Source organism: Pieris napi, chromosome 14, assembly GCF_905475465.1.
Source record: "Pieris napi chromosome 14, ilPieNapi1.2, whole genome shotgun sequence".
Taxonomy (NCBI): Eukaryota; Metazoa; Arthropoda; class Insecta; order Lepidoptera; family Pieridae; genus Pieris; species Pieris napi.
Window position 1 is genome coordinate 5,287,497 of NC_062247.1, and position 24,978 is coordinate 5,312,474.

Consider the following 24,978-nt stretch of genomic DNA (forward strand, 5'->3'; position numbering starts at 1 on the left):
CGGTGATGTTAGTTATTCACCATGCCTCCTGCTGATAGACGACAAGTCTTTGTTTTTAATTTATGTTATTATTATTTATTACTTAAGATGTCATGTGGCACATGGTGTAATAGTTGCAGCTCCTTACAAACGTTGTGTAAAAAAAACATGGCGATTAAAAGAGTGGCTGAGAGTTTATTGCCAGTTCTTCTCTTCCGTTCTACGCCCTTGATTTGAGAACTGGCACTAAATGTAAAGTTAGAAGAATTTCATAAACATTTCTATTTTTGACGTTCTTAAGTGTAGGTACATTGTATTACCTATATGATTAAATAATTTTTTTACTTTTACTTTACAATACACTGAAATTCGATCTCTGAAATTTTATTCCAGAAACGTGCCATCTGCATCTACATATGCATATCTAACGAGTAAAGCTCTACCTTCCTTACACATTCATAAGTCGAGCGGGCATTTTGGCATCCTTCCAATGGTGCTGCGTACTTGTGCTATAGTCCTAACGCGCCTTTGCGCTTTAATACATACGCTCCCTATAAAAGGTGATCGCTCTGATCCGTCCAACTATCGCCCGATAGCTATAACCTTGTTTTCCAAAATAATTGAAACGATTATTAGAGGCCAGCTCCTAAGATATCTATAGAGCCACAAGCTGACTAGTGATGATCAGTGAGGCTGTTATCGTGGGCGCTCAGCTGGACATTAAACATTTAATTTTATTTGAACGTATAAGAAAGTATTTCGCGCCTGTCAACTATCAAGTAAACTCTCGTCTCTCACAAGCCACAACTCACAAGAGTCACAAGCAGTGTGACCGTTTTTAGTATATTCAGTATCAAATTGGAATAAATTGGGCTCCATGTAACTAATTTAGTATTTCTGAAGTTATACTTCTTTAGGCGCGTTATGAAAAATTGGTGAGAGTGAATTTTACGATGCGCGCGCACCGTGACACAAAATTATCAGTATGAAGTTTTTAAACCAGCCGGGCGCCGAGCGTGCGCGAGCGAGATGGGAATAAGACAATCTACAAGTAAAAAGAAATAGAATATGCGTGAAGTTAGCAGCTATGCCAAGAATTTTGAATGTCCATAATGACGGAGGAGGATAAGGAGTTTTTATTATTTTTTCAAAGAAATTTAGCAATGCTTTTTCATAAAGACCTATTGTTACTTAGTTAAAAGGTTATGAAACATACCTAGTTATTAAATTGAATGAATAAAATAATAAATAATAATAATTATTATTATTAATATTAATTAATAATTGAATAATATACTAAATATTATTAAATTATTAACGTTAAATATTTATTATTAATTATTTAATATTTAAACAAAAAAATAAAGAAAGCCAAAGAAGTTTAACTTCTTACGCGCGTAAATAAGTACACGCACCCTTTTTTTGGTATCCTTTCTACTATATTCTGGTAATTTTTGGTACATTTAAACTTTCAACATTTTAAAACACATTTTGATATATTTTTGGGCTGGGCGGGAAACACTCACTTCCATTCGTTCGCATTTCGGTAAAATTAAAAAGTAAATAATATAATAATAAGTGTTTTATATAATAAAAAAATCCTCTTTTTCTTTTAGTATATTTTTAGTGTAATTCAGCATGTGTTTTGGTGTTACATATTAGTACTGGCACCTTGCAGTTTTGATAGATCGCCATTTTTTAAAACGGTCACACTGGTCACAAGTGTCATTTTAGTTTTTAATTTGTCATTCGCAATTTGTAAGTTGTAACGGGGTTACGGATTTTATTAAAAAATAATTTAATAATTTAACGGTAAGAACTAAGATTGTTTAGTCTTTAGAATCAATTAGTTACAGTAATATTAAATGGACATGTTATAAAATATAATTGGTAGTATTACAATTTATTATTGTGATTATTTGTTCGATACCGGCAGTCATAAGTTCTCTAGGTTCCTTATTCACATGTTTAATTAATTATTATCAAAAATGTAGGTGACGTCATATAGGTACTTTGTTTCCAATCGTTGATATGATTATTATTTGATTATTCGTAAGGAATACTCGTGAAAGGTTAACCCCTAATTTTATTGAAGGTTGTCTTTTGATTTAGATAATTAAATTTTTCGTTTTGTTATAGGAAATTATAATGGATTGGCTAGAATTGGTTTCATCAAATAAAATTTTTGGGGGTCTTCAAAAGGTATTCTCCCATCAGTCGATTGAGCTTAAATGCAAAATGAATTTTTCTGTTTATTTTCCTCCGCAAGCAGAGGGTGGTGATGTTAAATTACCAGTAATTTTCTACCTATCTGGGTTAAGCTGCTCAGAACAAAACTTTATTACAAAATCTGGTTTTCAAAGGTACGTATTTTATATGTAGGTATTATAGTAAAATATTATAATAACATTATTTTAGATAATTACCATATGTAGTTTTAGTTAGTAACATTTGGTCTTAATAGTTAGTAATCAAAACAAAAAAATCATTAGCGAGGTATGGCAATAACCAAAATTTAAAGCTATGCTCATGCTGTTCTTTGTGATCAACACATTCTGGATACCATTGGGCTATGCCACCCTTTTCCAAATGATGGCTTTAAAAGCTTGTTCCAGTCTTGGTAAACATTTCTGATGCACTGTAGAACCTTGGCAAGCCTAATAGCAACCTAAATGTGTTGTTATACTGAATATGCAGCATATTCAACACCCATAGTTTTACAAGTATTTAGCTTTATAGTAGCATGAAGTACTAGATGTTTGAGACTTAGTTAAAAAAGTACAGGTTATTCGAACTTACATACAAATATGAAGAAATACTTACATACCAAAAAATAATAGTTATTATTTAAAAACTTGTTATCATTATGTAACTTTATTATATTTGACTGCTTGACCTCATGCCACATTGAGAATTATTATTATTGCATTATCTTTATTATCAAATTATATGGTCATTTTTATATAATATGCACTTGAAAGATAAAAAAACTTAAGAATTACCATTTTTATGTAAATGATAGTTCTATACCCAGTACTTCTATTAAACTATTAAATTAAAAAGTATTTAAATATAAATTGTCAATGATTTTAGATATGCAGCGGAACATGGAATCATTGTTGTTGGCCCAGACACTTCACCAAGAGGGGTTAAAATACCTGGAGATGATGAATCATGGGATTTCGGGGTTGCTGCTGGATTTTATTTAGACGCAACAAAAGATCCTTGGTCTAAAAACTATAGAATGGGAAGCTATGTTAATAAAGAGCTTTATGATTTAATATTAAGTGCATTTGAGAATGTAGTTGATGCAGACAGAATTGGTATAATGGGCCATAGGTATGTTACCTCTACTATATTATAGAAAAAAGATAAATTAGTATATAAAAAAATTGTAAAGCGATGTGAAAACTTTTGTCTCATGTAAGCTAAGATGGTAAAATAATACATTTTGAATTGATTTGGTTATTGGATTGGGACATTCAAATAAAATATATATTTATTTGAATGTGTAAAGATAAGCTTCTCTTATACCTTCAATGTTAAATCTTTGTTTAATTTTCAGTATGGGGGGTCATGGTGCTCTCACTTCCGGATTAAGAAATCCAGGCCAATATAAATCAATAAGTGCATTTGCTCCTATTTGCAATCCAAGTGCCTGCCCATGGGGTGTTAAAGCTTTTACTGGTTATTTAGGTGAAGATAAGAGTAAGTGGGTGGAATGGGATGCTACCGAACTTGTAAAGAAGTATGTTGGACCACCACTTACCCTTCTAATTGATCAGGTACATTTTACTTTGTGTATGTTTAATAAATAATGTTTTCAGATAAATTATAAGGAACATACCTATTTTCAAGTTTGCATAAAAGAAAGAAAAATTACTTTTTGATTACAGGGTGCTGCTGATAACTTCTATATCCAAAAGCAACTTATGCCAGAAAATCTTGTTGAAGCATGCCGTTCAGTTGGGATGCCTGTCATTTTGAATTTACGCGAGGGATATGACCATTCCTATTATTATATTTCCACTTACATCGGTGAACATTTTGATTTCCATGCAAAAATACTGAAGGCATAATTTTTTTAATGTACAGTTCAAGACTGGTCCTTTAAAGTCAAGTCTGATATGGCTATATCTGAAAACTTCTTCAAAGTGTGCAATTCGTAGTGATAAATGTATATACATATTTTTAAACAGGTAAACTTTATGAACTTATTTTATTAATTCCATGTAAATATGCACTCAAAGTCTAAGTTTTATATTCATTGTTGGTGTTGTTGCTTTATCTACCCCAAATGCATTTAAGTTTTGTAATTAATACAGGTGTAAGAATAAAAAAGTTTTTAAAACTGTAAGTTCGTTTTATTGATAACAATGCCATTTAAAATATAATCTATCAAAATAATTTGAAACATGAAGTCACAAAAGTGGTTTTGTAAACAGTTCTGTGTTTAAATTAATACTATCTAGAATCTTTTCTAAAGCTGTGGTAATATTGTAGAAACTTATCTCGATTACCCCAAACGTGTAGGCCGCCCCAATAACACCATGCCCTGCAAAATTTTATATTAAGATATTACAATAGCAATAGTGAGGTGAACTTGATGTAACCCTTGAAGTCCTCTCAGAGATCAGGATCACTGTCGGTGTCACTATTGGAAGTTACAGAGTATGGGTTGTAATCTATTTTACAAATGAGAATTAATAAAAAGGTATATTTCTGTGTTAAAAATATAGAGCTGGTACAAGAGTAGAGTTTTATTTTAAATATATATTTATTATATGTATAAAAAATTGAAGACTTTTTCTATAAACTATGAATTAATATACATACATGCCAAATAATGCTCCACCTAAATGAGCTGCATGGTCAAAGAATTTCCACCCCAAGACAACTCCAGCTAAGTCAACACTCATAATGACTTTGATTGCCTAAGAACAATAATAACATCTTGAAAATTATCAACTTAATTGGTTTAGTCATAAAATTATTATGTGAGAGTAAAACTATGAATTTATATAATCCTTAAAAATGAGCAGACATGCACAAAGCATGGTACAAAATTAATGTCACCTTTAAACCTAACTGTTTTAAATAAAGTTCTGTAATACTCACAGTGCCAGCAGCAAAGGTGTACATTGGCAAAAATATTATGCTCAGTTTGGTGTCAGGATATTGCACACATACATAAGACAACACTGCCATGATTGCTCCTGACTGAAAATAATATATTACAGTATTTGCTATATGTGTAATTTTAAACTTAGCCTTTTATAAGGTGAGTTAGTTTAATTATAAATTGAAAATATTTGTAGAAAATATGAAACTCACCGCACCAAGACTAAGACCAGGTTGATTTACCATAACTTTGTACAGAACACTGGCAAAGCTGCTGATTACACCAGCACTCATATACATTGCTACAAATTGCTCTTTTCCCAATGCTGCAATGCCAGCTAGATGTACAAAATGCTTAAATAATTATGGGTAAATACAGTGTAAACTCTATACAACAACACTCATGGGACTGTGCCTATTTAGATGTTACAAAGATTTGCCATTAAATGAATAGAAAATTCTGTATTAGAAAAAGAAAGTGTATTTCACTCTAGTGTTAGTAATTACATAAAAACAATTCGTACTTGAACGCTATTGCGTTGCCTGTTATTTTTGTTACTATACCAGTAGTTAGGTTGTATTATTTTATTTATTTAATGCATATCTGGCGATATTACGGCATCTTCGTGATAAAGCACATGCAAGCATGTGCAATTTGTAAAAAAAAAGAACGGATTTCTTGGAAAGTTTGGTACGTATGATGCGTAGCAATAGTCGAGTTTATTTAGGACCCTAGGACAATAAAGCGACAAAATAACGTACACAGCTCCGCAGTTTTAACTAATTTCGGCAACTTAAAAAGTACTTTTAGTATTTAATTGCTGTCATTATTGAGGGTGGGTTGATGCTATGTCGTGTGTATCATTGTATGATAATATGCACATTAAAACTGCCATGAATGGTAAAGAATCGTGAGGCAACTGGCATGCCTTAGACCAATTTGATGTGTTTCATATGCAGAAGGCTGATCACCTACTTATGCTTATTAGATTTAAAAAAAATAGTCACAAATAGATAAGGAAGCAAAATGTTTATCATAACTATCATAAATTGTTTAAAACTATTGTTCTCAACATACCTGGCATGAAACTATATAAAACATACATATTTGCAGCTAAGTGAAATCCTGAATAATGACTAAATGTTGATAGAACCATAGGAAGACACACTGCACCTAAAACAGTTTTTATTTATATATTAGGAATATGTTTAATAGCAAATTTAAAATCTTAAATTTAATAAATTCTACACTTAGTAAAGAATAAAATACATATACTTACTACCAGAGGGATTTGAGCAGAAATATCTAATCATAAAGGTTTGTAAAGCTCTCACACGCCAGGCTCCAAAAACTAATAAATTAGCAGCAAGGATAGGATAAAATACTTTTTCATTAGTTCTTAACGAATCCCACCATTGTCTAATTGGACCTGGCTCAGATTTCTGTAAAACATATAAAAAATATTTAATTACTCTACCATTTCATAGCATATAAATGCATAGCTGTAGGTATTACACCCTATTCAAACAACATGCATGCAGCATGTGCATTTTAAATTAAAAAAAAAAACAGTTTGCATGCTTAAAAGAAATGTAAGGTTAAAAATTATATTTTAGCAAATTTTCACACCATACCTGAGAGTTTCGCCTTTGATGAGAATTGAGCCAGCTATTTGGTCTTCTAAGAAAAGCTTTTGCATGAGATCTAACATTTTCATATTCCCATATAACACAGCCAGCTAAACTTACTCCTGTTACCTAAATAAATTTCATTATGTCTTCACTAAGATATTAAGTTAAATACTAATTTAATAACAAATTATTATATTGCATTTGCAATGATGCAAAGTTTTAAAATATTTAATACAGTATAGGTAAAGCAACTTACCCCTACAGTAAAAAGCAGTGGTTTTACCAATGAACTAGCATTTAAAGGACCCGATTCAATTTGTGGGATTTCTAGTGGGTTTGGTTCAATAATGGGGCGTCGTGCACTGCGCCGGGAATTATGAAAAGGTTGTCTTAGTTGGAACTGAGCATATCCAATATTATTAGGCTTCTTCAACAACATGGGTTTGCTGTAATTTAAACGATAATAAGCAATTAACGTTTGGCTCTAGGCGTTTTGAATCCAAGTCGATAATATTATATTACCAGCAAAACTTTAATTCTGCCGCAGACAAAACATTCCGAACAAACATAATTTGATATTAACTTGGTTTTTTCAATAGTACATAATTTTTCTACAAGACAGAATTTTTTAAATAGAGTTTAAAAGAATATTGTAGTTTCGGTTTTATGGAACTGAAATAGGATTGGAAAATATTAAAAATTTTCTGTTTTGTTTTTGACTGATGGTTACTAGTAAGTTGTAGTTTTTTTTGATATTGACTGATAGACTTTGATATGTCAAACATCAAAGTCATATGATATAAAAATAATTCGGTAACTGTTTTTTTTTTTGGAGAACAACGGTAACTGTTTATTTTTTACTAATTCTACAGATTCTGTGATGGAGAAAAAGAAGAAATTAGCCCAAACGGCGATTGTGTTACTTGTTGCGTTTTGGACATAGAGAAATTATATATATATATGTCGCAGCCAACTTGCTTAATTAGCCGTTCAATTAACAGCCTAGCTGTTTAACTAAACGGCGCCGATTAACTAGCGGCCTGAAATATATTCAGCCGTACCAATGGTTACAACTTTTAAGAAACTGGCTGGCTAATGCTTTGGCCATTCGTCCGATAGAGTCAATATTTGGAAGAAATAAAAGAGATGAAAAATATCACATAAAAATATTTCTTTTAAAATTAAATTGCTTGAGTTGACTCAAATTTCATTATTATTGTCACTATACTCTTCCATGGTACTTGATGTTTTTCATGAAACTTTGTTGAACAGTTTGAAGAGTTTCGTTTCGAGATTGAGAGTGGCAGAAAGTGGAATTAAATTTAAATTAACAGTCAACAAGCTGGGCAAGTAAAGAAACGAGATCGATCCAAGTCATTTGTCTAGCCGTTTAATCAACTGGCTGAACATCTTTCAGGCTGCTAGTTATGCTAGGCTAGCTAGGCGCCGTTTAGTTAAACGGGCTAGGCTGTTAATTGAACGGCTACTAAGTGCGTTTTCCAATTACAGCACTAGAGCGCATTATGCGGCAAAATGCTCAACGTTGAATTTTCCAACTACAGCAACGCTTCGCACAATTGAGCACTCTCAAAACTAATGCTCTCGCGTGCTTCTCGCAATAAATACCAACACAGTGACAGAAAATGGACCAGTGTTTTTCTTTAAGTTGGCATTTATCGAAATTTTCGTTAGTAAATATTATTTATTGTTGAAAAATTTGTTTCGTCGTAGATTTTGAAAATAATTAAAGTTATTTCAAACTGCTAAAAAAAAAAAATATAAGTATGGATGAAGGTATAAATAGTTACTTTTTTTTTATTCCACATTTAAAATATGAATACAATTTTATTTTAAAATTCGGATCTGTAAACAAATTTATTTTACAGGATTATACTCTTGTAAATATTGCAATGGTTTTGAAAAAGTATATAATTTTTTTTAGAAATCATTTTAAAAAATTTACTCAAAACGTAAATAATGTAAACTTCTTACATGAAATTATATATTTTACTGTTAATTTAGCTTGTTAAAACCTTATATTTTTTAAAGGTTTTCTCTTATTTCAGTAAAAAAATGTTAATGAAATAATTTGATTATTAAAATAAGCGTAAAAAGTTTTCAACCAATTATTATTGTTAACCACATTATTTATACATTAATGAGGTTGCTAACTCTATTCAGAACATTTTTTTTTCAACACTGACTTAGCGCACTCTGCTGATGCATTTGAAAACTAATTCACGTTCCAATTAAGCTTCAGCATTATGCGGCATTGTGTGGCACTGAGTCGCATTATGCTCTGTAATTGGAAAACGCACTAAGCTAGTTGGCAGTGACATACCTATATTGGTTTAAAAATTTACTTAGTTAACGTCATACGTGATTTAAAAAAGGTACATTTAAGACTACGCGGTGGGGCCAAAGAATAGCCCGACTACAAAAAGATATTTTTTTTTTTTATTAAGATTACATAAACGTTAATATACTTTTTCATACGATTTTAAAAACCATTTCGGATTATTTTTTAGTGATTATTGAATCTATACAAATTGTTTAGATTCTGTCTGCTTTACAAATGAATACCTATTAAATATTCATAATTTTAACGCTTCTCTAGGCAAGTTGGCCGATCACCGCAACAGTATCTATTTTGCCATGAGGTAACATGCCTCTATACACGTTTTTTACTTGTTCATTATCATTTTTTATTTACGAAAATACACATAATATATTATATTACAATCAAAAACAGTCTTCGACAAAATTAGTATGTTCCTATTAGGATTAGACAAGCGAAATTAATATTTTTATTATGGATTTTTTGGTAAATTAATGGTAATTTCAAGTTTTACTCCGTAACTTTTTTTAAAGCCATGTTTTAATATAATATAATACCGATACTTTCAATAACACTTTATTTTACATACTGTCAAGTGTCAACTACACTCAAAGAACAAAATGGCGGGATGAGTAGCTTGTTTTTTATTTTTTAATACAGTTGCTCAAAAAGGGGCGTATTGCAGGGACGTATAGCGTTCGGGATGTGGGCTATTACACACTCGTGCTTTTTCTTTACCTTTTCCGAACTAGTGCGTTTTCTTTCCCAACTGTCAAGATAATGTCTATTAAAAAGAAAAAAACAACCACGAAGTTTTTACTAAAAAAAATCATAGAAGTTTTTATAATTCATGCAAATATTTCAAAAAAGAAGCTACTCATTTGTTTTAATATCAGATTTAATGATTTGATTCAATGAGTTTTAGGTTAGGTTTCATTTCATTTCATCTCATTAAATTTCATATCAATAAAAAAATTCTACTGAAGATTTGGCTGTATGGGCATAGTTCCCTTTGCCTACCCAGAATGGGTGAAGAAAAAAAAAATCTCTGCTCATATTCTTTTACAGTTGGCGCCATTTTCCAAAAATTTTCTTAGCTAGTTTAGTTGTTTGTTATATTATATATTAAATATACATGAACAATCATACGAAATTAATAATAGTTTGTCTCAAACAGTAAATATGCAACCTAAAACTTCCCCAGTTAGTAAAAAAATTGTAATTTCGATGAATATGTGAATTATACCTTTTATAAGAAATAACTGATTAGTTAGTTGAGGTTATTGTGTTTTAATATTTTATTAAATTGCTTAATTTTTTCGCAACTGTATTAAAAATAGTCGTTCAGTACACGTGCGGAACCATCATTGCAACTTGTTCCGACTGTCAACCCTCACCTTCGGCAGCGCCTCGGCTCGGGCCTCGGGTAGACATTTGTCGGAACTCTTTGCAATGACAAGCTTTCCGCACTCGTAATGAAATATACTATTTCTCCATGAAATTGTATAATTTAATAAAAAATAACAGTAATTAAATTACCCATGCTAAACAAATACATATGTAAAGTAATAATAGTATAATAAAAGTATTGAATCGCGGTGGGTCGAGGTGGCGCAAACCGCAGTAGTCCACCTAATCACAAATCGTTTTGGTAATCTTTTTTAGGCTATCTATTATAGGGTTTTTGACTCGAATAAAGAATAATTTTGACCTGAAAACTAATGTTTACGCAAATAATAGTATTCTTTTTATTATTCACATAATGGTTTATATTGGGTAAATTAAAGACTACACAATTGGATTTGGCAAGCATAACTGGTTCCTTCTAATGTCTAATAGTACCTAGGCTAATTAAAAAAAAAAACAACAAGAAGTTTGGCGCAACTGTAAAATCCATCATTAACACAACTCAATTCAAGAATCACTTATTATATATATATAGTTACAGTATACTGTTACTATGATTTATATATTCATACTAATAAAAATTACAAATTTAATATTATACAAGTGTTTAAATACATTTAAAAACTTGAAAAGTGCCACGATGGATACTTGATAAACCACAATCCCTAATTTAGTTTATTCTAATAATATGTAATAAAGGAACAACATGTAGAGAGCTTAATTAAGGATATAAACGTTCTAATAAAACTGCTTAATACAAGGACGTTTGACATCGTAATTATCCATGACGCAGGTCTGAAGACGCTATTGCTGCAAACTGAATTCTACCTATTGATGTCAAAATTAAGTACATGTTGAGACTTGAGTATAATAAGGTTTACGTACTCCACTGTTATAGGACTGTTTCTATGGGGTTTGCAAACAGCCGCGCCTTTGGTTCCTTTAATAAAAGCCGATAGGGGGTTTTTAGAGGGGTGATACTCGCGCATGCTCCATTCAAACGGCTCTAAAAACCTCGGCTCGGTGCGTGTTCAGTACAGCTGAGCGCTTCAAGTGCAAAAAAAATATTGAATACTAAGGAGAATTATATTCTTCAATTTTAATAAGTGAGTACTTAATTATTGTTTATAAATATTTTGATGTGAAAATCGTAAGTGCGTAAATAGCATCGTTTAGTGGATTTTTGTCTTATGCGTTATAAATAATATGACATAATTGGCATAGTATAAATGTTTGATAGTCATATACTCGTAAATGTGATTTTAAGTGAAAGTGATTGTATTTTAATCTTTTTTGCTCAGTTTCGTCATCAAAAATAAATCGATATTATTTCGTGCCATGTGGAAGCATATTCGCAATGCCATAAGGTTAGAATAATTTTAGATGATATCCACGTTAAATACACTACATTTAATCTATTTAATTAATCATTACCTTAATAATTTATACCTTATAATTTTCTTATTATTATAGTCTACAGTAGGCTGCCTTCTAAATAGGCATATAGTTACGTCTGTCTGCAAGATGTAATCGTTTTAATTTATTAAATGCTATTTGAGTTCCGTAATATTCTAAATTTAAATAACAGAGACAAATCCGGGAGTAATCTTCTTTAAATCTCGTTAGGCCGCGGAATTTAATAACAAACGTTCATCAAACGAAGCAAATTAATTAATTGCCGCAATTATCTTGCCTTTTGTAAAGCATTCTTTTGTCCGTACGTTACACAGATCATTATTTAATAAACTAAGAATCTATCTAGGAATTCGTATTTTACTCTTAAGATAGGTCCCATACTGCGTGATTCTATCTGAGGAGATTTTATCGTGTAAGCGATAAATCTATCAATAGATCTATAGGGTATCTTACCCTTGAACTAGTTGTCTATGTTGTATAAACTAATTGGTTATTAAGCTGCGGCATTTTAATTTAAGCCATGAATAGATTTTAAGTTTGCTCTGTGTGTGTAGTCCCGTGACGATATTTTTTCTTTTTTAGTAAATTTGTCAGACTTCTTGCTTTCTCATTTTTCTGAGGTGAATGTTCAAGGTACTGAAAGTGAATTGTTAAAGCCGAGGTTCAAATCCACAACCTCGCAGTCGTTAACCTCTCGGCCTATAATGTTCTGTTTATATTATTTTTCAGAAATGAAGCCTTTAAAAGAACTGCAATATTTTCCAAGAAGGGTTTCGAAAATATCTACGTTGTGACGCACGCCACTTAAAAACTAAATTTGAAGAATATACTCGTAGTAGACAGGAAAGATCGTAAGGTTAAGAATGTTAAAGATTTTTAAATTTTGTAATAAAAGTTGGATGTCAATAATTTTTTAATTGTTAATATTTTAATAAGTGCAAGTAGCGTTGTGTCACTGTGAGCTAAATTCTGCCTTTTAACGATGTTTTTGTTAAAAAGTTAGAAATAAGAGTTGTAGAAATGGAACCATACGCCGATGATTTATTATGGCTTGTGGTGTGTGGGTTTATCGTGGCGTTCATATTAGCGTTTGGTATTGGCGCCAACGATGTGGCTAACTCGTTTGGAACCAGTGTTGGCTCCAAGGTTCTAACGTTGACGCAGGCATGCATCCTCGCAACAATATTTGAAATCGCTGGAGCAGTTTTAATAGGTATGTGACTAAAAACTTTATCATAAACATACTATATAAGGCTTTAAATCTTTTGTCTTTTTAAATTTTGTGCCCCTTTGTAATCTTTTGTCCTTTTGACTTTTGTGCCCCTTTGAAAATGTAAAGGTTATTTTTATATTTTGCCACTTACACTGTTTCTATTATTTTCCTTATAACATATCTCAACTTATATATGTGCGGTCAAAAACTTCATATAAGTAGAAAAAAATATCTTTCGAAGTTTGGTTCATGTACGACTAATTATACCATACAACCTATTAACGAAAAGTCCATAACGTACACATTTCCGGATTCATAGCATTAATAACTTCTTAATGATAGCGTAAGTATGTCTGTCTAGTCTATGGATTTATTAATGTTTCTGTTTTTAGGTTATAAAGTGTCAGATACGATGAGAAAGGGCATTCTGGATGTCTCACTTTATGCTGACGGCGGGGAGAGGTTGTTAGCTGCTGGGTGCCTCGCTGCCCTAATTGCAGGTAATATATCTGCGATATATATATATCCAGATTTTTTAGGGCAAACACAATACCCGGGTATTATGTAAAATATTTATGAGGAAGGTTTAGGTTAAGTGAATAATTTTCAAGGTTTCCTTTCGCGCGAAGCTGGGAAGTTATAAATAATAATACTTATACTACACATAAAATAGGTGTTAAATATTTTGTACATATGACTGGCGTGTCACGTTGTTAATAAATGACAAGAAAAAACATTCTTATATTAATTTGGAAAAGATATATATAAACACTGCATATTAATTTAGGAATCTCAGTGATAACAGCTATCCAATAACAATTGATAACACGCAGTCTTAATGTTTAGGCGCAACCTGGCTCATTGTGGCCACAGCTCTTCGCCTGCCCGTGTCTGGAACACACTCCGTGGTGGGTGCTACTGTCGGTTTTACTCTGACAGCTAAAGGTCCAATTGGAGTGCGATGGTCTACGCTCGGTGCTATAGGTATGTATATTTAAGGTTATTAAATTAAACGGTAAATATTTATCTGTATCCGTTTTGTTAAATTATTATTAAAAAAGAAACGAATGTCTGATGAAACAATAATTGGTAGATTATGGAAATAATGAATATTGATTTTTTATTACTTCGTAACTTCGTAATTTATTTTATTTTGCAATTAATTACAAACGTATAGACTATAGTTTTTGTATGCATTACGCATATGTTTAAAAATCGAGTGTACTCCTCCCTCAAAGGCCGGCAACGCACCCACTAAAAATGGGTGTCCATGGGCTGCGAAGACTGCCCTTTTTGGTCGTCCTGGAAGCTCGTTTGCCCCCCTATTATATATAAAAAATATAGAAATTTAAAAATAATAAATTATAACAACACATTGTAACAATTAAATTTTTAGTGCAGGAAGTTCACCAAGAATGTTGAAACAACTAGTGCTTTCAACTTTGTAAAGGTTACTACACAGTAAATGACTACCTGGAAGATAAAAACGCTTGGCAATAGTTCTAATTATATTCTTATAATTTGATTTGTTATCTTTGAAGAACACTTCAAAGATAACAAATCAAATTTCAAATCAAATCAATTTTCATAACATATGAACACGTGTGTAATGGTGAATGTGGTAAATCACAGAACAGACTTTTTTTTTTTTTACTTATGTAACTTTAATGACGTTGTGGTTTATGACATTTTCCTTTGAATAGTTGTAATGTAAAGGGAGGGCAAAACTTGCTGAGTTTCTTGCCCGTTCTTCTCAAACAAGGCCTCCTGGTAGTTTTGCGAACGGATGGCGTAGTCTTGCTCTTTCGTGAATTTTGTAAACGTTGCTGACATTCATAAGCATGCTCTAAGAAGCATCTAAATTGAATAAACGTATTTTGATTTTGATTTTGTGATTTTCTATATATACAAAGCTATAATATATCTCTATTAAGTAAAATAAGGTTTCTAAGATGTACACGCGTTTTATTGATTAGTAAATCAATCAGAGAGATGAAAATGTAAAACGATGTGATGGTACCTACGCTCTATTTGAATATGATTGCCCAGCAGCATCTCTTGTATAAAACTCGTACGCGTTGAGACGCAACATAATCCGTCATGTCAATCGGATGTATTGACATGACATGATATGATATTAATTAAATGACAAGCGAACGGAACGTTTCATCTCACGTTTTAGTTTCAGTCACACCTCAGGGGCTTAAGACAGAATCACTTTTTAACAGGATTGACCTACAAACACCAAACACCCATCCCGAAAAAAAAAAATCGAACACTAGCTGATAACAAATTAAAAGCCGTTCTCGCGGCTTAGCCAATTCAGATTAGGTTAAAAAACCGCATTCACCGGGGAAGGCGAGGTCCCTCAATTCGTGCTTTGCTCACTCCAGTGAGCTTCAGTCCTGGCCTTTAAGACACCATGTGGCAGCCCAAGCCAAGGTCCAGGCACGTAGGAGATGCCCTTGATATATATATAGATTCATTATTATTATTATTGTGCTAGTCTCGGGATGATGCCATTTCGCCCGAGCTCGCCAAAACAGCCCGAGCTGAGGTCAAGGCCCTTCAGGCCAATAGCGAGCTCGTCATTGTCGTATTGTGTGTCGAGCTCCAGTTCTTTTTGTAAAGCAAGTAAAACGACAGGACAGCTTTATAATTTGAATATAGTAATGAACATTTATGTTTTTAACTCCTAAAGCGTGTTAATAAAATAGTATTGATATGAATTTTAAACATTTCAGTGCTGTCCTGGTTTATTTCCCCCGTGTTGAGTGGTGCGGTATCAGCGGTTTTATTCTGGCTGGTACGCAGGTTCATTCTTCGAGCATCTCAGCCCTTAACAACTGGATTAAAAGCTCTCCCGTTCTTCTATGGAGCCACTGTCGCTGTTAATGTGTTGAGTGTTGTACACGATGGGCCGAAACGTAAGTGTTTGAATATTTGATATTGTGGCAATATTTAATATTAATAATGACCCATATAATTAAGTATATGTATATACAATCTGTACAATAGTAAGGGCGCTGCTTAAGAGTATATAACTTTCATCACAAAAGATTATATTCGCCCTACACCCTAATGCGTTTAAACTTTTGTTCGAGGATACTTTCGTGTTTTCTATTCTTGACTGACTTCAAAAAAGGCGATTATCACTTAGATTTGTATGTATGTGATATTATTAGATTTGGAAAATGAGGTATGATTTTGGCTTCCAAGAACGCGTGATAAACTTATGTTTGTGTGTCCGCAAATTTAATTCAATTATTCCAACTAAGGGACAATTCAAGTCAAAATCGGTTCAGAATTTGATGGTTATCATTACTTAATTTTTTTCTGGTATTTGAGTTTTGAAATCTAGGCGATAGTTATGAGTTTTCGGTTATTTCAGTTTTGGCGATGGATAAGATTCCACTGTGGCTGGCTCTGGCAGGTTCTGTAGCTCTTGGTGCAGTGATTGCAGTCTGTGTTAGACTATTCCTAGTGCCATACTTCCGCAGGAAACTTATTCCCAAACCAGTTAATTTTGTGCTCGGCGTGTCTAATGGTAAGTATAAGCGCTACAACCCTTAATGGCTCATGGCCTCAGATTGCATTTGTTTCTTTGATCGTTTTTATTTCATAGACAAGGTCAGCCTTCTGTCACGTATAGTCGATTTTTTATTTGAGACATGTCGGTGCCCTCACGATCTTCCGACTGAGTGATAAATGCGCACATATATATTCCATTGGTGCAGCCGGGGTTCGAACCTGCGAATTACGACCTTATGATAGGCCAACAATGCACTTTATATTATTAAAAAACACACTTTTATTTTTAACTATTTTAAATGTGTCATGGCCTCCGAAGCGCATCATTTAGCGCTCCCTGTCCTGCCAATTGCTGGCTTTCAACTACACCAGGTCCTCCTCCGCTCTGACGATCCAACGGTACCTAAGCCGTCCTCATTCTGTAAGCTTCCTTCACCGCCCGAACTTGGCCAATGCGCTCAAGAGACTATTATTAAATCACTCAACCATTTCAATCCAACAGTTTTTCACTATTACTAAATCACATTATTCACGTATCGTAAACTCGTAGAAACAACTCCAGCAAACACGCCAACAAACTGCGGTAAAGGCGTTCCCCAGCGTCCGACATCATTACTCTCTGAAGACGGGAAGGTTCTAGAAGCAATAGCAGAGAGCGCCGAAATGGTTACCCTAAGCGATGCGGACAAATGTTCCCTCGGTGTCAGAGAAATGAACGTCAGAAACGCTCTATTAGCAACAATGGACGACTGCAGTATTCTCTCCAGAAGTCTCAGCCCGCCTGATAAGTCCCGCTTGCAATTGATAGACGCAGACCCTCAGATAAATACCCTCAAATATATCGATGAGACTCTGAGCTGCTGTAAGAGTCTGGACTCTACTCAGCTGGTGGGGATGGGTGAGAGCTACGACTCGAAGAATGGATTTATGGACTCGTGTGATACAATAGCGAGGGCTGAATTTGGGAGGATGTCTGCGGTACGGGCCATGTCTTGTGCCGTTGAATTTGATACTCCAAAGATTGATAGGGTAAATATTATGCGTTATTCTAATTAACTGTATATATATTGTTTAATGTTATACCACTGACCAAGAAATCGTACATATTAAAAACCAAATATAATTTATTCATATAGATAACACAATGTCGGTAAAATTAAATGGCAATTATATTTTTTCAATTTATACTGCCAATAAATCATTCTTTCACATCGCCATTTTTTGAAAAGATATATGTAGGTATACAGTATCTAACAATTACGTATGCTATGTTAGGGGGTCATACTTCAAGTCCCCGAAGGCGGCAGCGCCTGGAGCATAGAGTGCGAGGGCAGAGGCCTCCCAGCCATAACACCAAACTCCAGTGCAGCGCCCTTGCTCCGGGCCACTACGCCACCACCGGTCGTCCCACCCCCAGCACCACCGGATACCTTGAGGCTGTTCTCATTTCTTCAAGTGCTCACGGCTACCTTTGGCGCCTTCGCTCACGGTGGTAATGATGTAAGGTAAAATTTTTCAATATTTTAATGTAGTTAATTTAAAAAAAAATCCAAACAATAAAAAATTTTTTTTGGGGTGGACACCCCTTATCACTTAGGGGTTTGAAAGACAGTAGCTGATTCTCAGACTTACTGAATACGCATAAAAAATTTCATAACAATCGGTCGAGCCGTTTCGGAGTAGTATGGGAACGAACATTGTGACACGAGAATTTTATATATTAGATATAGTATCATGTGTTTAGAGTCCCATTACTTAAATACATACAGAACAAACATCAATACCTTAATTTTTGGCAATAAAATTAAGATTAGTAATAGATATTGTTATATACATTATTAGATTTTTATGTAATAAATAGTGTTATTAATTCGCATAAAAAGTATGAAATAAGTTATTTTTATGAGCATAAATCTCTTTTACAATAACGATTTTTTTTCTCATTTTACAACGTATACTGTTACAGCAACGCTATAGGACCTTTAGTGGCTCTATGGTTGTTGTATTCAGAAGGAGGTGCGCACGCGCGGGCTGAAACACCCCTAGCGATATTAGTATTTGGGGGCATCGGTATCGCTCTTGGCTTGTGGCTTTGGGGCCGAAGGGTCATACAGACGGTTGGGGAGGATCTTACCAGCATAACTCCTGACACGTAAGTATTTCTTTTTTAATTATTACATTTAATTATAACATCATAAAATACAAATAATAATATTTTTTGTAAAATATACATGAATGAAACGTATTTTTATCGTTATTACTCTAACTATAATTTTTTTTAAAATTAATTTCTTCGATAATAAAAACACGTGGCATTTTAATTTACAATTCAATTTGAGATTTCCATAAATTATTTTGCATAAAATATAAAATACTGTATTTCATAAATTCTCTAAGAAATTTTAATTTTAATAATAGAATTTCTATAAGGTAATTTCACCCTTCTCACTCTCTCCTAATCGGTATCAATCGCTATCTCCCTTTTCTTCGACAAAAACGCTGCACATCTTCGTGACGTTCCGTCAAAATGTTATCCTCATTCTCCTAAAGAAGTTTCCTTCAAAATAATCAGGAAAAATAAGCTTAAGAATATTTACAAAATAAAAAAATAATGGAAATTATTATTAAGCACTATCAAACTATTGTCAGTTCACAATCAAAATACAATAGGTCCAGTAATGTAATTCGTTGAATAATGTCATAATATATGAAAAATTACAAAATAAGAGTCAAGTGCAACACATACTTAGGTAAATAATAGTTGAACCCTATATAAAAAAAATGTGTGCGTGTACTAGGTGTACACACGTAAGAAGTGAAACTTCTTTATGACCTTATTTTTCGAAAAATGATCTACTATATGCAACTTTACAGAAATTGGTTAAATAAAGTTAAATTAGATAAAGTTTAACAAAAGGCTTTTATTATCATAGACATGAATACAAATACAATTATTTCATTTTAACTTATTACTGTACTACTATATAGTACTAAGATTATTACAGAATTTCATTAATTGTGATAGAATTATTAGTATTACTATCATTGTTATCGTTATTATATATTTTTGTTACGAATGGCTTCGAATCTCTTCGGATCAACCGTGGTAGGGACAAGAAAAAGATGGCGCGTAACCGAAAAATGTGACAAATGTATGTAAATTTTTTTCCAACGCCGATAAAGAAGTTTGACTTCAAAAAGCAACATGGCGCGTAACCTGCTACAAAATTTCTCCCATACGTCGATAAAGAAGTTTCACTTCAAAAGATGGCGCGTAACGGAAAAATGTGACGCGTAACGAAAAAATGTTACACTAAATTTTTTTCCAACCCCGATAAAGAAGTTTCACTTCAAAAATATTTATACGACCTTAAAAAAATACACAGCAACTATGAAATTCAATTAAATGACTATTAACAGTTACACAACACAAAAAAAGAAATAACACACAAATCTTTAATTTATTGTCACAAATCGCGCAAAACTTCTCCTAAAGGCCGATTTACATTATCTTAGTGTTTAGGATAGTACTTTAGTTGAAACATGTAAACGCTACTTGCTTTAGTAAACGCTACGCTAAAGAACTTGCCTTTCAAGTTGTACTAAAGCACTCTCCTAAACACTAAGATAATGTAAATCGGCCTTAAAGGCGCCGACTGTGTGGCGCTTGTAATCAAGTCAATCATTGAACATCACAAAATATTCTTGCTGTTTATGTTCTATGGAATAAAACTTTTATAATGATCATATAAAAACTTCATAAATAAATACAGGGGGTTCACAATAGAGCTGGGTGCTGCGTTAACAGTTCTAGTGGCCAGTAAGGCTGGCCTCCCTGTATCAACTACTCACTGCAAGGTTGGTTCAGTAGTCTGCGTGGGATACTTCTCGGAGAAGTCTGTTGATTGGAGCTTATTCAGGTATGTCGCAAATTTATTCATTATTTTGGCTCGTTTCACAAACGATGATGATTATGGTGATGTCTAGTGGTTTCACCCCTTCATTATAACAAAGCTTATAACTAAGATAACATTAGGGGTAGTGGGGTTGCGACGCTGGATTAACAAGAAACTAACTTGACTTATTGAAGAGTTCGTAAATCTAAGTGAAACTTATGTAGGACATTATCGGAAACGAAAATGGTTTATTATAAATCATGATTGTGGTAAAAACTAAAGGGCTCATTTTGGCTTCAAGTGTGCGATGATTGCTTACATTTTGTTTACGCTTCTAAATATTAACTAAAATGTAACTAAACTAAATACATAACTAAAGTTAGAAACTAAAAATTTGTTCATAATGGTAAATGTCTTAAATGTTTTGCTCTTTTCTACTACTAGATGAGGTTAAACGTTCTATAACAATAGTTCATAGAATGAGTTATTCAAGTCAACGACAATTCAAATAATCGATATAAATAACGATTTAAATAATCTTCAGTTCAAAAATAGTAGATTTTTGTATGATACCGTATTATTTGTAAGTGCTATTTCCCCGTATAAGTGCTTAAGGCCCTATAAGAAAGAGGCCCTTTTGTAGGCAAAGCTATTAATCGAGTACTAACCTGAACAATTATTTAAAGAGTGAACAGTTGAAAAGACTGATCAATTGAATTGAATGTAATTTCTTTAGAAACGAAAATCCTCATATGTTCTTGAGTTAGTACATTTGTTTATATTGGGAGAAGGTCTGAATAAATATCTTATTCAAAAAGCTAAATATCTTATTGCACTAACAAAGCACTCTTTCGTCTCTTTCTGTCTGTGGGTTTACGCTATGCTGAAAAGAAACAGACTGTTAAAATGGGAATGCAACAAGACTGAGCATTTTTTATGAATAAGGGGGTAAAAGTTTGTTATATCGAAACACTTAATTAACAAGTGTGTATATATATATACATATATATATATAAGATGCATGTGAATCCCGACACACAAAGCTATCGCATTTAACTTTTTACTTGTATTTTTATGATAACCTAAGTAATATAAATGTCACCGTAAAATTGTAAACACCGTTAGATTGTAATCTATCTCGCGAGATTATAAACTGTCGAAAGATTGTAAACCTCAACGAACTGCTAACAATTTAACGTATTATTATTCGGTAGTTATATGAAATTGTTGGGAAGTAAAATTAATCTGTAATTGACCAAAGAAGTTTGAATGATAACTAAGTTAGTGTAGTACAATCTACCGAATAATAATACGTTAAATTGTAAGCAGTAAGCCGAGGTTCACAATCTTTCGACAGTTTATAATCTCGCGAGATAGATTACAATCTAACGGTGTTTACAATTTTACGTTAACATAAATATAATAATAAGCAAAGTTTCATCTAAACTATGAATACCGAAGGGGCATGGGGCATATGTGTGAACTTGCAGCGTGTTATATGCCTGTAAAAATAAAAATAAAAATTTATGCCGTATATCGATCCATTATACGCCGTGTGCGTTAGTCATTTAGTAAATATTTTTGATATCTCAATCGATTTAAATGCGTAAAAAATGTCCATTGTGTTTCAGGAACATAATATTCGCGTGGGTGGTGACGGTACCCGCTGTGGCGGCCATTGCGGCACTCTCCATGCTTGCCCTTGAAGCATTTGTTGTTTAAAACACGTGTAAAAAAACCCTGTAACTGGAATTTTAATAAACATATATATTATTAGCTTGATACTGAAAAAAACTTCTATGTGGTTTTATTTATGTAAGATTAATGTTGACTACATTGGGTTTGTCAGCGTCTGATATTTTGAAACAGTCAAATGGGTACTGGTGATTTTATTATATGAAGAAACTATCTAGGAAAGTAATTGGCCAAACATTTTAGTACAATCCAGTTTGGCGAGTGGTTTAAGCGCGTGACTGGGTTTCGTATGAAAATATTACAGGCGCAGAAGTTTTCATACAGATATTATACGCGATATATTTGAAAAATACTGTAAAAATTATTGTTAACGATACTAAAATTTAAGCAACTGATTTGATTTATCAAAACTATTTATTTAATAATTACGGTATTTCCATTTTACAGGGTTTTCACTATACAATAATTCAATAGTATCTTCTATATTATTATTTAAACAGCAGCAATAAGTCAATTTGTAACAATATTGATACGGGCGAGTACTGATTTTCAAATCTATTTTATTATGCGTGAACAAATTAAGAATAATTTAGAAGTACCCATCGCTTTGATTGATTAATTAATAATGTCGCTAAAAATATCAAATTATTAATAAAAACGTCTCTTGAAATAGTCTCTAGTTGCAAGAGACTGTAATCCGATTTAACATTTAAAAAAAAATTACAATTAAGTACGGGATTAATAGAAGAGAATATAATTAAGGGCTCCCACACAAAACTGCGAATTCGCACGAACGCATCGCAAGAAGTTCCGATCTGCTTCGCATCGCGCATTCTTGCGATATTACGTCATCCTTGGTGACGCCATTTTGGTCCGCTCTGAGACAGCTTTAGAGAAAGACGCGCCTTCTTTGTTTATAAAAAATTGCGGAATATGATATGGATTTTTTAATATTTTTAATTGAGGAGCGTCCCGTCCTTTGGGACACAAGTGATGAACATTATACAAATAAATTTATTAAGCAAGATGCGTGGAAGAGCGTCTGGAAAGTTTGCATCAGAGTTCATAATCGTAATAAAAGGATGAACCCAGAATCTTCTTTTTCTTTTATATCTATTTAACAATAACAGCAGTGCAGTTTTGTGTGGGAAGTCCTAAATAACAAAACATTCGAGTTGGTTTAACCAGTGTCGCAAACATTTATATCCTCGCTTAATTGCCACACTGAGCTTTAAAAACAATGTCCTTTCGTGTGTTAAAAAACAGTACCAGCCCACGTCAATAACGCGATTGTAGAATTTCCCGTAGCAACCCTTAGTAATCTCTGAAACGGAGCTTTATAAATTCAATTATGTAATCAATTTAAGTATTTTTAAGGCATTGCATTTGTTGTTACATGTCCATAGATCGATTAATACTATACTAAATTAATAAGAAATAATTTTAATAATAGATTTTCGAACACAAAGGTTTTCTAAGTTGTCATCGGCGTCGTGCTTATTATGTTTGAAAAATGTATAAACAAAGATTGTACCTTAACTTGAAAATTAAAACTTTTGATTTTACTATCATTTATAAAAAACAAAAAAAAAATTGACATTGAACTACACTGATCAACCATATATGTAGCTTATTTCATATATTTCCTATATCTATCCTATATATAAATATATAATATTATAATAATAGTGTATCTACAAAAATTTACTAATTTATTTTAAATTCTACAACCGCCGGACATAATTGTCATATTATGGTCACAGACTGACATTTCCACAAATATTTTATAATAAACACTGTCCTTTTTTCATGCTTAAGGCTTGAAAAAAAAATGAAGCAGACGCTGTAAAAAATATTTCATTTGTTCTACTTAAAATTAAGTTAAATTTTTCACTCTGCGCCATATTATATACCCCGGACCAAAATTATATAAAATATGTTATTTTTATAGTTTAAACTTTCCGGTACTCTATTTCGAATTCTGTATAATTTGTGAGATTAAATGCCTCCTATGTAGTTGAAAATTGTTGAATAAAAAAATTAATCATGATTTTGTTTTATTTGATTTAAAATTAGAAATAATAAACATATGAAAAGAGCTGGTAAATACCTGCTCTCAAACAGTTGTCTTAAATTTTCGAAAATAATTTTTGGTTATCGTTTTCATAATGATCTCAACTCAAATGATTCAAAACAGTAATCCAAATATTTTTTGGAGTTTTACGACGGTTTTTTGCCCTAATTAATGTGTTGTACGATAAGACTCACTTATTCCCGACAATCAATTATAACAACATTCATTTAAAGCATACATTCCTGTGTACTAAACACTACGTTGGATTGTAGATCTCTCAAATAAGAGGCCCACATCGGGTAGCCATCGAATTCCTGTGTTTTAAATATGCCTGGAAACCATACCATAGCTACAAAGTACATTATTATAAGTACCGTGAAATGTAAACACGATATGGATCTTGACTTAAGAATTCGATCACGTGTTTATACTTTGTTGATTCCTGAGAATTAGTTGGTGGATTATTTCATCTCTTAGTATGCAAAATGCAAATAGTCAATTGCATAACATCATACAGATTCATCGGTCTTTTTACACGCTTTATATTAGCTTCACCTGTATGTATGTATGTATGTATATATGTATGTATGTATGTATGTATGTACGTATGTATGTATGTATGTATGTATGTATGTATGTATGTATGTATGTATGTAACCGACTCCTTCGGACTCGA

The 24,978-nt window shown here is 32.6% G+C and overlaps 3 protein-coding genes and 1 long non-coding RNA gene across 6 annotated transcripts in view; 3 read left to right on the top strand and 1 right to left on the bottom strand.

The window, feature by feature from the left end:
* The window catches only part of LOC125056191, a 109,876-nt gene that overhangs the window by 74,958 nt on the left and 9,940 nt on the right, over positions 1 to 24,978 (top strand). The gene's annotated exons all lie outside the window — the stretch shown is intronic.
* LOC125056185 (S-formylglutathione hydrolase) lies at positions 1,659 to 4,333 on the top strand. Its single transcript, XM_047659187.1, has 5 exons — positions 1,659 to 1,791; positions 2,119 to 2,342; positions 3,073 to 3,318; positions 3,545 to 3,764; positions 3,876 to 4,333. The coding sequence occupies exons 2-5, from the start codon at positions 2,128 to 2,130 to the stop codon at positions 4,056 to 4,058; spliced, it is 864 nt and encodes a 287-aa protein (XP_047515143.1). The 5' UTR covers positions 1,659 to 1,791; positions 2,119 to 2,127; the 3' UTR covers positions 4,059 to 4,333.
* LOC125056184 (presenilins-associated rhomboid-like protein, mitochondrial) lies at positions 4,322 to 7,488 on the bottom strand. The gene is made up of 9 exons (XM_047659186.1): positions 7,255 to 7,488; positions 6,989 to 7,178; positions 6,736 to 6,858; positions 6,381 to 6,543; positions 6,179 to 6,274; positions 5,314 to 5,438; positions 5,098 to 5,199; positions 4,816 to 4,913; positions 4,322 to 4,534 (listed from the first exon to the last, which is right to left on the bottom strand). The coding sequence occupies exons 1-9, from the start codon at positions 7,299 to 7,301 to the stop codon at positions 4,444 to 4,446; spliced, it is 1,035 nt and encodes a 344-aa protein (XP_047515142.1). The 5' UTR covers positions 7,302 to 7,488; the 3' UTR covers positions 4,322 to 4,443.
* Positions 11,249 to 24,278, top strand: LOC125056178 (sodium-dependent phosphate transporter 1-A). 3 transcript variants are annotated; one of them, XM_047659170.1, is made up of 11 exons: positions 11,250 to 11,583; positions 12,623 to 13,106; positions 13,499 to 13,606; positions 13,953 to 14,090; positions 15,851 to 16,033; positions 16,498 to 16,653; positions 17,188 to 17,666; positions 17,913 to 18,142; positions 18,604 to 18,789; positions 20,411 to 20,557; positions 22,165 to 24,278. In XM_047659170.1, exons 2-11 carry the CDS (start codon positions 12,914 to 12,916, stop codon positions 22,253 to 22,255), a joined length of 1,911 nt encoding a protein of 636 aa, XP_047515126.1. In that variant the 5' UTR covers positions 11,250 to 11,583; positions 12,623 to 12,913; the 3' UTR covers positions 22,256 to 24,278. The 3 variants fall into 3 exon arrangements, with proteins under 3 accessions (XP_047515128.1, XP_047515126.1, XP_047515127.1); XM_047659171.1 differs by lacking the exon at positions 11,250 to 11,583 and adding an exon at positions 11,691 to 11,844; XM_047659172.1 differs by lacking the exons at positions 20,411 to 20,557; positions 22,165 to 24,278 and having other exon boundaries at positions 11,249 to 11,583; positions 17,913 to 18,137; positions 18,604 to 18,732.